General features: G+C 40.4%; 1 protein-coding gene across 1 annotated transcript; it reads right to left on the bottom strand.

The window, feature by feature from the left end:
- Positions 1–2,602: 2,602 nt before the first annotated feature.
- Positions 2,603–13,695, bottom strand: LOC116933161. The gene is made up of 2 exons (XM_032941012.2): positions 13,647–13,695; positions 2,603–3,429 (listed from the first exon to the last, which is right to left on the bottom strand). Exons 1-2 carry the CDS (start codon positions 13,693–13,695, stop codon positions 2,603–2,605), a joined length of 876 nt encoding a protein of 291 aa, XP_032796903.2.
- Positions 13,696–14,427: the final 732 nt, after the last annotated feature.

Raw genomic sequence — 14,427 nt, 5'->3', positions numbered from 1 at the left:
ACGCCTCTTCCGCGTCCACGATAACCACCGCGGCCAAATCCTCCCCTTGATCCACTGTTGGCAGGAAAGGCTCCTTCAGTACTGCGTTCTTTCTTCTGGTACGACTTTATTACGTTTTCTTCAGTTAACAGTCGTTGGAGGAGGTGGTCAATAGTACGGTCTTGTGCTGGAACGCTTGCCCATACGGATCTCACGATGCGGAAAGTTTCCGGGAGAGAGGTCAAGGCTTTGGACACGATCTGAATTTCAGATAGAGGTTGATCCCTCTCTCTCAGTTTGTCAGCGGTGATTGACAGCTTTTGAATGTAGGTCCTCATATCATCTCCTAGTCGAAGTGACAAAAGAACGAGGAGGTCAATAAATGGGATTTTAAGGCTGATTGAGTAAGTGTTACCATCGGTATATGAATAATCATAGTAGTTTTGCCATAGCACGTGTAAGTGCTCTTCAGTTTGTAGGTGGTACTGCTGGTGTAGTCTAGTCCACATCTGTGCTGAACTTGTGCACGTGTACAGATTCTCTTTCATCTCCTTTGATGTGGTTGCCATTATGCAATTTCTAGCCAGTACATCTTTACGCGTCCATTGTTTTATTTCTGCTTCGTTTGTGATTTCTCCTTCATCATCAAATTCCTGTGAGAGGAAAAGAAATATGTTAATTAATAATCTGCGAATAATTGTCATGAGACTTTGCAGTGAGCATAAATCAACTGCATGTGCAGTGTGGCGAGTCTAAGCGTTAGGGCTGTTATCAATAAAAAAAGGGTTGTACTCTCTTGAATATGCATGTGTAAATTGACTGGGATGTGGCTTGTCAAGTTTTAGTGTCCCATGATCAGGATTTGTTCTCAAGGCCCTTTTTTTTTAATGAACGTAATATGAGAGATTCACATTTGTGTTGTGCGTGGGCACTGTAACAATACAAAGGAGTGAAGACTTTGAATAGTGTGGAAAAGTCATGGTATGCGACCCCCCCAAAAAAATAAAATTCCACTGCGTAATGTGTCTGGGCATTGTACCACAAAGAAAGGTTCAACTTTCAACAGATAAATGTAGTCGGTGACTGAGAAAGAGATAGTGAGTTTAATTTAGCTGGACAGTGTCTGCGTTACCTCTTCAGGAAGTACTTCTGTTCCTGTAACAACTTGATCGATTTCCATTCCTTGGAAACTGAGGTGCAGTTGGTAGTTCCATTCTCTATGGTTGGTTCCGTCAAATTTGGGCACATGTGCGACAGCCCTAATGGATCCAATTTCGTTCCCAGCGTGTTCGGCCATACTAATTGTTGAATATGCACAGCAGTTTGTGTTCCTGGGCCCATAACCTGTTGTGGGTTGTGATTCAGATATACCATATTAGTGACACGAACACAAATCAATGCATAGAACGTATATTAACTTAGGATCAATGTCACGGCAAGTAGAGAACAGAACATAGAAAACATATAATTTGTCTTAACCTTCTAGAGAGTACCTGACACGTTGATTCCAAAAGAGAAGAGAGGGAGGCAAGAGTAGTCTAGCAGACGACCAAGAGTTTTTGACGGAAGAGGGAGTGGGTTTTGGCAACAGCGGATTAGTTTCAGCAACTGGCGCTTGGATTGATAAAACACAACAAGGGAAAAAGGAATGATAGATGATCCTGAATATTAATTATAATTTGTTTTAGTTGTCCTAGTCATAACGCAAGAATAGTTAAAGACTGGCTAAGAGAAGAGGCTCTGGAGCAACATCATATCAAGACTCTTTGGTGGCCGGCGTACAGCCCGGATTTAAATCCGATAGAAAACTTTTGGGGACACATGGTCCGCAATATGGGTCAAATGGAAGCGAGTAATGAAGAAGACGTGTTTGCTTGGGTTTTTCAATTTTGGGAAACAATGGCAGACAATCAGGCGTATTGGAAAAGTTTAATTGAATCGATGCCGCAAAGATTAGCCAGAGTTCTAGAATTAAATGGTGATATGACCGAATATTGATAAATAAAATCATGCTGGAAAATTTTTCTCTTTTAATTTAATTTATACACGAGGTAATAGAGTTGCGTAACCTTAAATAAGATCGCGGTAATTTAGTCATTAATGTTAAGGGTAAGAATTAAGTAAATATGGGCGTATTTGTAGAGGTTAGCGAACAACAAAATTTAACAAATAAGGTGTCTCAACCTCCACCATAGGCTAACACTATCCGCCAATACACATTAAAATGGCGGATTTTTTAGCTACATGTAAAGAAACTTACAGCTGCGACTGTATATCCCATTTTCTCTCCTGCTTCCACCACTGCGCCTTTCATGATGAGAGAGTTAACCTCCTCGTCGCAAAGATAGGACTGTAACTCGTCCATCGTAGCGTTTGGTGGTGCGTGGCGTTGAAAAGGAGGGTAGGAGATAAATTCGAGTTTAAAACCCGATGAAATTGTCGTGAGGACCCAAGGGTCCTGCGTAAGCTGAGTCCAACTGTCTAAAAAATGTGCTGTTCTACCTGCTATGCATGGGTCAAAAAAGGAAGGACAGACAATACTGTCGATAGCCACACAAAAAATGGCGCCCAACCCCTCAGAAAACACACAGTGAAGAAATGACAAATAGGAAATCAAAGGGGATCAACAGAAGGTAATATACCGGTTGATGTCATGATTCCTCTGAGATGAATTAGAAGTACTAGGACCTGTCAGTGAAGAAGGTCGATTGGACATATTGGATTTGGCAGGAGTAGATGTAGCGGAAGGAGCGACGGAGTTGCTAACCAGAGCAGCGGTGTGCACTTGGGCCAACAGTTCTTTGATGCAAACGTCACCGAAGAGATCGTCACCGCCAATGAGAAGCGTTTCAGCCGAACGAGAAAGTAGACCCACGTGGTTCGGGTAGACCTGAGACAAGATGTTGAGACGTCGGGTGGTGGAAATATCCTTGAAGAGATGACACCACAGCAAAGACAGCGACTTGAGGGCCATAGCGTCAGAAGGATTTTTCTTGAATTTGCTCTTGTTCACCAGAAATAAAAGTGGTTTGGCCATGTCTAAGATCAAGTCTGCCTGCCTTCTATAAACCTTTTCCTGCGGATAAATATTCGTAACTGAGGCCGAGGAATGTTTAACCGATTTCAGGGCAGCGTATAGCGTCTCGTCCAATCTGGGGTTGGTTAAAAGGTTTAAAGCATCGTACTTCTTTTCTAGTTTCTCAACTGAAGGTTTAAACGCTTCCCTAGCCACTTTCACGTGTTTCTTGGGAATGCCCCTGACAATCCATTTAGCGAGACGGCCAGACGTACGTTTCTTGAACTCAAACTTTTTTGACTTGGTGTCAAGAAAATCCGAAGAACTAGAGTCACTGAATGAACTAGAAGAGTCAGTGCCCGAGCTAGAACTTGAGCTGGGAACTGAACTAGATTTACGAGATCGTTTAGATCTCTTGGATTTAACCATGTCTGCTACACGAGAGCAGGAAAAGATCTGAGGTTACTTAGACAGGAAAAGTCTAGACGGCGCTGTGATCACGCTCCCTTTTTCCCGCCCCTTCTTTTTGACATACACACAGTTAATGTCGAACGAATTTACAATACAAGTAACACTAGCCAGGATAGTAACTGGAGACCACCCTCACCACGCTTCCCTAAAAATAATGGCAATCCACAATTTTCTAAATTTCCGAAAAGGCCTACTAACTTTTCACCTTCTTTTTTTAGACCAGCTCATGATTATAGCAATAGGCCTACACAACCGTCAATGATTTCCAATTTTTGTTGATATCGTGGCAACACCCAATTTAACGGTCGTAATTTCAAAAGTCAAAATTTAGAACAAGGTCAGCCTCCTATTTGTTATTCTTGTCGTGATATCGGTCATAGATCAAATAATTGTCCTAAGTTCAGAAACTCGAATAGGCTAAACATCCTGGCCCTTTCTTCAACGTTAGGGAAACGAATAGAGAGCGACTGTAGCTTCTGATCAGTTAATAAAGAACCTGCTTTAAAATCCCGATAAGTCGCAAAATTAACAACTATAACGAATGAATTGAACCCAAGAATTCTAAGAGTATCATTCACGAGAGATTATTTAATAAGTGCCCCCTAGAGGTCAATTGATCTGCAGCTACCTTTATTTTTATTTACATGATGTAGGGGAGAAAAAGTTACATATGCTGGGAAGAATGACATTGCACGTTCGATACGATAGCCAATTTTAAAACATGAATTTATTCTTACAAACGGTATCTATGAAGACTGTATTCTTGGATGGGACGCATCCCTGAAGTATGTATAGCCAACATTTCTTCGATATATAAGGCCCTTTTACACCCTCATAAAATTGCTAAAGCCCCTTTTCAAGTAATTGGCATGGATTGTTTGAGTTTTATTACTCCAGCATCAGCAAACGGAAATAGTTAGATTTTAGTGATTACAGATTATTTTAGTCTCTGGGTCGAAGCAGTTGCATTAATAGATCAAACTGCGCAGACGACAGGAGAATGTGTTTATAAAGCAATAATTGTAAGGCATGTATGTTGCAGGTAATGCCAAAAGCCATTGTTTCCGACCGTAGCACCAATTTTACTTCAAAATTGTTCTCCTATTTTTGTAAGAAATAAAAAATTGATCAAAGATTGACCATGGCCTACAACCCCGCTAGTAGTGGTGAGACTGAAAGATTTAACCCGACACTAACTTTTAAGAAAAGAATTTAAATGATGGAGCACATGCAAATTTGGAAGATACAGTACCCATCAAATGGGCAAGAACATCCCCCTCTATTTCCATGTATTCTTATAGCGCTACGTGTGTCACTAAAACTCAAATAACTATTTAACGGCTAGAGATATTTTCATTTGCTGGGTACTGTATGTTATTTGATGTTTTATTTGCTTATCGTAGTTCAGTCCATTCTTCGATTGAGACTCCTTATTATTTAGTTCACGGTAGAGATCCCAATATACCCATTAATGAATTTTAGACGCTTCCCCGAAAATATTTAAATCCGCATCTGATTATGCAGGAAACCTAGCTGACCGCTTACGATTTAGTTTTCAGCGAGTCCGTGAAGAGAGTGAGAAAGCATGGAACCGCCAGTGTGAACAACATAATAAACGAGCAAAAGAAAGAGAATGTGCTGTAGGCGATTGAGTGTTATCAGATATCCGTGTAGTTTAAAACGGTGACAGTAGAACATTCACTTCAAAATATAAAGTCCCATATAGAATTGTAAAAGTATATAAACAAAAATACAGTGGACATAGTAAATAATTCCTATATTTGCTAACGTACACACGTCAATCGTTTGAAACCTATGTATGAAACAATGATTTGGACAACTTAACATTGTCCACCACTTGAAAACCACCCTTTGACATTGAAAATCGATTTCGACTAAAACAACGGATTTTCCAGAAAATGAAATCGGCGGCGTAATTAATAATCCCGACGATGCAACGTGACACGATAGCTTTGACTTTGACGCTCTCCAATTTGACAATCATTAATTTCCGGCTGAGGAAATTCATACGCAAATGTTAGGCTAAGAGAACGTCACCAACCCATCTCATCCATCTGCAGAAGATTATTTTCCTTCCGCTGAAATATGCGCTGACACCACAAATCAGCGTCATCACACTCCAACTTCCGAGGACAACTCTACACGCGACCTTTATGCATCAGAAGTTCCACCAACAGAGTTAAATTAAGACTCGTCAGCAGGTAAATCAGAACAACAAAATTTTATCGGATGCTCGCAAAGAAATTGAAAAAAAAATCGCTATACTGACGGAATGGTTCAATGATCTTAATTGTAATCATTAAAAATATATACCATTTATCTAAAACCATCTGAGATCAATAGTCTCTTGAAAAAACCAAACAAAACATGAATTCTCTTTCAAACAAAATCCAAGAAGAAAAAGAAAATTATTCAATTAGATTATTACACTTCCTACATTTTCCCTTACTTTAGTGGTATTTTCATGTGTAGTAAAACGATGTTTCTTGTTCAACAAGCATAAAATATTTCGTTATTTTTCCATGTCTCTGCATTCATTAAAAGGTTTGCCTTTCTAAATTCTCTCTTCCATCCGAGTCCATTAATAGCATGATATCTCATATTTCTGTCTTTTACGATAGAATTACAAGACATTTTACAAAAAAAATATATGACGATAAACTTTTTACTTGAAGTCCTATAATTATTAAGTAACAATACTATAGTAACACTGAAAATAATTTGGATGTGTTTTCCAAAAAGAGAATAGATTTTGATAGTAACGTAATCAATTTGAATTTAACTCCCACTTCTCTAAAAAATTCGTTGACTAACGAAACAGATAAAATTTTTCTAACTACTACTATAGACAACTTCCCTTAAATTATTTTCCATAGCCTTGCTAACCCTGCAAAGTTTTTTTTCTTTTACACTACACAAAATGCAGCGCCACAGCTAGCGAATTCCATTCTAATACAAACACATATAGGGGAGACGTGCCAACCTTGGACAGGTCCGGGTTTTCCCTACTATCTCCCATCCCTTTAACGCGAGTTTTTTTTTTAAATAAAGTTTTTTCCTTTCTCCCAACCACTGATTTTTTTTTTAAACTGTACAATTGTAATTAAAGAAGATATTGGGATTCAAAATTTTTTGTGTTCTTTCCTGTACCGGGGTTGCATTGGACGGTTGCCTGTCCCACTTTAGACGTGGTTCTTAAATGATCAAGGGTTGGTTCTTAAATTTCCGAAAAAATGTCAATCATAGCTCTTAATGTAATGAACAATTTAGGTAAGATTAATTTAAGAAAAAATCGTAAGGAAAAAAGTTTTCTTATGATAGAAGATTTTGATAAATGAAGTATAGGGGGAGGTTGAGCTAAGTAATATCGATAACTGGTTAATCAGAATTTGTGTCAGTTAATTTAATTAAATTAACTTACATAGATTTTGAATGTTGTGATGATCAAATAAATAGCCCAGAAAATGAAAACCTTTTTTAAAATACGCCTACTAAATTTAATTGTAAAAAAATTCAACAATAGAGCAGTAAAATATCCTGCGTTGCGCTTTTCTACAAATACGAAAATCTCATTTGTGGCGAAGTTGGTCTGCTGCGGTTGCAGCGTCTTATGGAAAAACCATCTTCTTCACGTTAAAAATTAAGTTTTCATAACTATAATTTAGATTTCCCCCAATGTGAATTTTTCGCACAGATTCTTATTTTATTCACTACCAGAAATGTAATTGAAATAGGTGTTTCAAATTTCTGCACCATGTGTGGAAAGTAAATAGAATCACAATTTAATAAGAAAACAATTTTTATCACGATTTCATCTATTTTTTAGGACACTGTCTAACATGGGAAAGTGTCAAATATGGGAACGGTCTCCCCTACGCAGGGATTTTCCCTTTCCCTTTCGTTCCCTTGCTGTAGCTTTTCAGCCACACCAATATTAAGAATATTCTATGAATTGCATTTTTGCCCGAAGGCAACAGGCACTACTGATATTCTGCATTCGTTTTTCCTCCGACTCTTCCTATATTCGTTTTTAACCCAATGTTGGACTTTCTGCCGTTAAATTTTGAAACGTAACATTCTTCTCAACCTAGTCCCATGAATAATTATTTTTAAAATTCTTCTTTTCGATAAAAAAGTTTACTTTCCCCTCTTTCTAACAGTACCAATTTGTTCCAAAAACTTTGTTTTTCTATAATAAAAAACGATTATATTACGATACCCTATATCTTCATATTCTTTTGCCGTACCGTAGCTGATGAAAAGCCGACATGAAACCGTTGATCTTTCAAAAGCCGTCAGAGAAATTTTGTTTTCTCTCCCTTACTTTTACTTTTACCTTACAGAAATGTCACAGTTTCCGTTTCTATTGCTGCTATGCCTCTACGGCTTACTCCCGCAAGCATTTGAGACAATTGTATCCAATAAGCCGCTGAATATGGGATTTTTTTTTATTATTAAATTCAAGCTGCCAACCGGATACAAATGATACCAATTCCGTTCAAGTGAAATACTCCGTGTATGAGCGCGCCGCGATAAAGAAAAAATAAGTTTTTTTGCGCTAAGTGGAAAAACATCCGACATATAACAATGACTTTTTTCGGTTAACTATTGTTCGTGCCCGAAAAAGTTTTCCATCAATACAACACCAGCTGAGTGCTACGACATGATTAATAATAAAAGGTTCAACGACAATCATATGATTTATTCAGGCAACAAATATGTATTTAAACGTGAACTAGAGATTTTTGGATATTGGTTACACTATTGACTACCGTGCCGGTCCACTTATACGACCACTCTGTGCGGTGGTCTCCTACTTAATATGGAGGTCTGCCTGTTCTGACGTTTATTGGTTACGTGAATCGTTTCCTAACCAGAGCAAGACCGGTTTCTAGGTTGGATGCAGCTGGAACAATAGTGGAAAGTTCAGCTCCTCCTCAGTCATCGTGGAGGCACTACCCATCAGTCATCGTCTTAGCTCCCGCTAAGCTAAACTGCCACTCCGCCACTTCTTACCCCACTCGAGCCTTGGCCCTTGACGCTGCCACTTCACGCACGGCCACTTCCAGAAAATAATTCAATCTAGCTAGTGTAGTCTCTGCTTCGTCAGTTCACAGCACCCATTCCGTACTTGCAGCCTCAGCCCCCACTGCTCAGACAACAAGACCAAGAACATCACCAAACTACTATGAGTCGCCTGAAGGCGAAAAACCATTCGGGGATAAGAATACTTCATGGGTCCATCACCACCTACGCCCTCTAAACCACCTAAACCCGATACTACTGCCGCTCCATTCACCTAGGAGTTTCGGCCTGCTGGAAAGTCGTTCGCACAATCCTAATATACAAAAAAGGCTCCATAGAGGAATATAATAATTTTCGTCCCAGTCGCTTCTATCCACCCTCTCTAGGCTTTTCTCCAGCTCGATTGCACACTTGGCCAATGCATTTTGTTCTCTTTCCCATGAATTCCTAAACCAGCTCTTTCTTAGCTTCCCGGCCCCTAATGTTCTTAGGGGTATCCTCACCGATATTTACCAGGACGACACTTGCCGATTCGTCGTTGGCAAAGAAGTCATCTCCATCAATCCAACCTCAGGCGTCAGACAGAATGATGGACTGAGCTCCATTATCTTAAACCTCACCGCTGAGCCGCTAATCATATGTGATAAGGGGTTGGATAATGTCAGACACCCACTCTTTGACTCCCTGCTCAAGACCACTGCCTACGCGGATGATGTCTCCCTCGTAGGGACCAGTCCACGCAACCTCCAACCAACCCTTGATGAAATGGTGCGCACAGCACATGAGCATTTGCACACAGCATCCAAACCGGGCCTGTCTTTCAATGGCAGGAAATGTTGTTCACCTATCCTCCCCAGAAGGCAGACAAACACATAAGTCTACCTCTCCATTCAGGGTGTCCCTGTGCGCTTTCTTCTGGAGGGGGAAAGCAAGATCTATTTTGGCGTCCCTCTAGGCAGTAGCCTTACCTTCCACCCAGCCAATGACCAGCCTGAAAAACTCACGAAAGCTTCTGACTCTCACCTTGCACCCTGGCAGAAACTAGGGTCTTCTGTGCGCACCTGCTGCCATCTCTATCCCACCACCTGGCAATTAACGCATCCAGGGGGATTCCTGGACGAATTGGACACAATGTGCCTTTATTAGTATTATTTAAAAACTTTTAACGTCATATTTCTTCTTTTAAAAAATGCCTTGTAGGAGTCCAACTTGAATTTCTAAATCAATAGAAGTTATATTATGGTAAACTGTCTTGAGATTCAGATAAATATAAAAAGGGAGATATCTGACGAGCGATTTAACAGACCCCTCTAGTGGCCAAAAATTGAATCTAAGCTAACTGACAAACCTAGCTTAGATAGAGCAATAATAATAGGTTCTAGGGCAAAAATTGAACATGGTTAAATTTTTAACAAATCCCTTTTTTAAGCCAAATTAATTTTGAAAATAATAAACTAAAAGATTACAAATTTTCTTGGCTGTTGGGAAAACTCCCGTATAATGCAGTTTTTGCACATCCTTTGCGCTTCCCATGTGACTAGCCGATGGACATCCGAGACGAAAGAAATGTGCTGTGTGTTCAAAGGTTCGATTCCCAACCCAGTGAACTGTAATTAAACAGATAAAAATAACGTCAACATGGCACTTTCAAGCAGGTTATACTTGAATAAAATAAGTCCACGACAAGTTAAGTGTCTAGCATGCAATGCATAGAAAGTTGCAATTGAACTATATGAACACATGAGACTCAGTTGCCTCAGTCTGTGAATTACAAACCTGTAAATCTACGTGCTTGAATGAAAATTCAGTAAAACACGCAATATGATTCAGAAAAATCAATTTATTTGTACACAACCACATTGTACAAGAAGAAATACCAACTAAAGTATCACAATAAAAAAAAAACCTTTACCGTCCACCAAGGTAAGGGGAGACACTACCTGACTTTACTCACCGGGGAGATTACCCAGTGCGAGGTTGAAAGAAGCCGGAAAGAGAGAGAAGAATTGGAACAAGTTTTTATGTGAGCGATTAATCGTTAATTCGGATTGGTGGGTAGCCTCTTCGCCCTCCAACAATATAATAGAACTTGAGGACCCCCATGTTTGAGAAGATGGGAGCCAGATATGCACTTCAATTTATAAAATTTTTATCTTTTATCTTCGGGACAAAGCAGCGACCAATGTTGATGTGGAAAAAACTTTCTTCGAAAATACTGCATCTATATCCGCTTAAGTTTTCTGAAATTTTCCATCGACAAATACAGTTATAAGACAGCTCTCTTGGCTAGTTGGCTAAAGTATATCACAAACTCTAGAATGAATAGGAAAACTAAAATCAAGGGGTACTTGAATTTATGCACTAACATTTAAGTGCACTATTAAGCGTTTGTATGGAAATCAATCATGAAGATATTCCCGCATACTTGTAACCGTAAACTATTTTCGTTTTCTTTCCTCAACAGAACCCTCTTCCAATTTACCATAATTAGTGATCTAGATGATGAAAAAAAAAATACATAAAAGTCATACCAATCTTGACTTATGTTTTTATTTATAGTACTCACCATTGTGGAAAAAATGCTGTATTTGCTTGGGTGATCAGGAATGCAGTTAGAACGTTTAGTAGATTTCTGGGGCTCACGCATGGAAAATCATCTTTTTGCCATAGTCCACGTAAAATGCTATGTCTTAACCAGCGTAACCACATTTCCTTCCTCCAATGTAAAACAGATTAATTCCGGTCCACTTCTTACTGTTCAGACAGTTCCTTTGGATTGCCTCCGCCTCCTGCAGAAAACCACTGCCGTACAGCTCTTCATTTTTCCTTTCCGGACAATCGGTTTTAAGAACACACACACTCTTCATGTATGGTGCACATTGTGCACAAAATCTTTGGTCGTAGCATGAATAACCAGTTAACCAGCTGGCTACCTCCGTCAAATAGCCCGTGCTTCTATTTGGTTCCATCGTGTTTCAGGGCTCATTCTAATTCCCTTAATTCCTATCTCCAGCGCTCCACTTCTGCCTTGATTTCAAAAAGGTCGAACGCCGGTAGTTCAAAAAAAAAACTTCCGTAGGGAAGCTAGCCCGTGCCTTGTCAAACGCGAGTGACATCTTGTACACCCAGGTGGTCACTCCTTTGACCACTTCCTCGGCACGTTTATCGGTACGCCATAAATGACTATGCATTCCGAGTCATCCAACGCCAAAGTTCCTCCTGGAATGAAACACGGCTCCTTCGATCACAATGAACCTCTCTTTCATCTCATTTGCCTGTCCCATCAAATCTAAGGCACAGACCAATGTCAATAGCGGCATGTTCTTCATTCATCCTGGGGCTCGTCTTTTCTTGGTTGGATTGCCTGACGGCGAATCCACTTCACGAATCCCTTTACCTTCGGCTGTGTGATCCCCTCCGTCTTCTAGGCTTTCACCATCCTCTTCTGTGATCGGCGGCGATCGGCTGGGATCGGTGAATGGACGGCGTCTCGTTCCCTCCTTTGCGCTATCGCCGCCAATCCCATATATGCTCCAGTAGGGTCAGTTTCGGGTGTCTCACCAGTGTAGGTTACAATACGTGCCACACCCGGGGTCGGTGTCGGCACGTGCTAGCCCTGATCCAGTGTCAGCACACGCTACACGCGAGTCGATATGAGCACGCGTCACCTTCTCATTTTCCTCAGCGCTATAGGATTCCTCGTCCGACTCCACAACAAACTTGTTCATCTGTGAAACATTCGCCACAATGGTTTTTTCCGATGTATTGGCCCACGTATTGATGAAGTAACTTTTCCGCAGGCTCCTTTTCTGCTGTGGCCGAAAGACTAATATAAGGTTACCAGGATCTTACACCGGTATCTCGTTGACTATAGCATCGTACTACGCCTTCTGGCGCTGCTGTATTATGGTCAGTCTGTCCTTCACGACTTCTCTTTGGTCCGTCATCACTTTAATCAAGTCCTTGGATTCGACGAGCTTCGTTTGTCTAGGTCCTATTGCTGGCCACAGATCCATTGGTATTACGGCTTCCTTCCCATACACTAATATAAAATGTGTTTGGTTGGTACTTTCATGTAGCGCGGAATTGTAGGACAACGTTACGAAAACGGGGAACTCATCCCAGTCCTTTTGGCTTTTGTCAACGTAAATAGCTGAAATTGTTGCTAGCGTCTTGTTCTGCCTTTCTACAAGGTTGCTCGCCCCGCCAACACCGTCATCCCGTGTAAAAGTCACAGTACGGCGTACATTTCACGTGTGACCACGGCCGTGAAACACTTTTCCTGGTCCAACGTCACCTTCCATGGAAATCAACGTCGTAAAAAAATGTACTCGACGAAGAATGTCGCTTTTTGCAGGGCAGTGGCATCCGACAAGGCCCAGGTCTCTACACATTTAGTAAGGTAGTCTACCGACACAATGACGTTCAAATTCCCTTCGCTTGATGTGAAAATGGACCAAGGACTGCGATGCCGATCCGTCCGTCCGCATCTTATCTCATTATCTCCATCCATCATCCCCTTCTTCTTGTCTTGATCCGGCTTCCGGGTCTGGCAACTCTTGCAACTTTTTACAAAACGTGAGTAAACCTTTGTCCATTTTCTTTCATAGGCTGTTTTGAAGGCTTTCGGGTGAAGTCTCACCTCCTCGAGGAATTCTTCACACGACTTGATGCCTAAGACGTGGAGCCTTTCATAGAGAGTCAGGCTAAGCAACCTGAAAAAGTGATTAATGCGAATGTCTTCCGCCTTGCAGGCTGAACTTTACGGCACATTTGCATAACGTCGCGTTGGTATTTGATGATATTCTTATCCTTTCCTTTCACCCTCATCCACAGTTTTCTTTCCATCTGCCACTTCAGGTTCGTTGCCACAAACTGTTCCAAAAACAGCGTATTGAGTCTAAACACATCCCTTTGGTAAGACGGCTGGCCATCCTCCTCGGCCTCTTGAACCACACGGTCCTCCCAATAATCCAGGTGAGCATTTCTCGCCCCAAGTCTACAATCATTTTGAAGGCCGCACCCTTGAGCGACACTTCTATAGCTCTTGCTAGATCGTTGTTGGTCCAATGATTATGACGACAGATCATTTCGAATCGGTCAATCCACTCGATGGCATTTTCTTTTGATGTACCTAGGAACTTTTCAGGTACCTTGTAATTGAAGATTGGTAGTTCCGCCATATCATTCCCCTCGTTTAGGAATTGATCTCAATCTAGTTCGGGGTCCTAAAGAGACTGTCAACTTTGCGATCCCCCGAGGCTGAAACCACTTCTTCTTTGCCTCACGGCTACCGCTTCGTGATGAGTGTCCGCTGAGCAATGCTACTTTGTGAAAATACTTCGACGATACTTTGTCCTTTTGTTAAGGGTTTAACTCTGGGAAAATAATCGTTGCTACATGTTGATGACAAACTATTGGACACTAAACGTATTGGACGGCATCACATATTGTTTTGTGTGCATTTAATTTCAATTTTGTGTCTTTGCTTCTTCTTGCAAAAAAAAACATACAGATATCGTGAACAGTAATGGTATGCAAGAACTAATTTTTTTAAAATGTTTTTCTGGTGTTCAGCAATAAATAAAAAAATATTAATGTCGTTTTACCGTGTTAAGTAGCCTCAGTTAATGATTTTCAATGTAAACATCATCCTATAATAATTTATTTAAGAACAATTAGATAGAAATGGTTGTTTCAATTAATTTTACTAAATCGAAAATAACTCAAGCTACACGTTAAAATCACACTTGAACCATTTTCACTAATAATAATGCTAAGATTAAAAAACACATTTTCTCAACAGGGCTTATGGGACTAAAACACCAGATGTTGTTGGATTGAATTGCTAGATCGCGTAACTCAGTATCCGCTTAAGATCTATAATGAAATTTATGCGTAGAAATCGGGGGGAG

This window comes from Daphnia magna, linkage group LG8 (genome assembly GCF_020631705.1).
Source record: "Daphnia magna isolate NIES linkage group LG8, ASM2063170v1.1, whole genome shotgun sequence".
NCBI classification, from domain to species: domain Eukaryota; kingdom Metazoa; phylum Arthropoda; class Branchiopoda; order Diplostraca; family Daphniidae; genus Daphnia; species Daphnia magna.
This window is presented reverse-complemented; position numbering and strand designations above follow the sequence as displayed.

Coding starts and splice junctions, on each gene's coding strand:
- LOC116933161 (XM_032941012.2), bottom strand. CDS start 13,695: ATGGCGGAACTACCAATCTTCAATTACAAGGTACCTGAAAAGTTCCTA. Junction 3,430..13,646: donor GGTACCTGAAAAGTTCCTAG/GTACATCAAAAG, acceptor GCTCTCGTGTAG/CAGACATGGTTAAATCCAAG.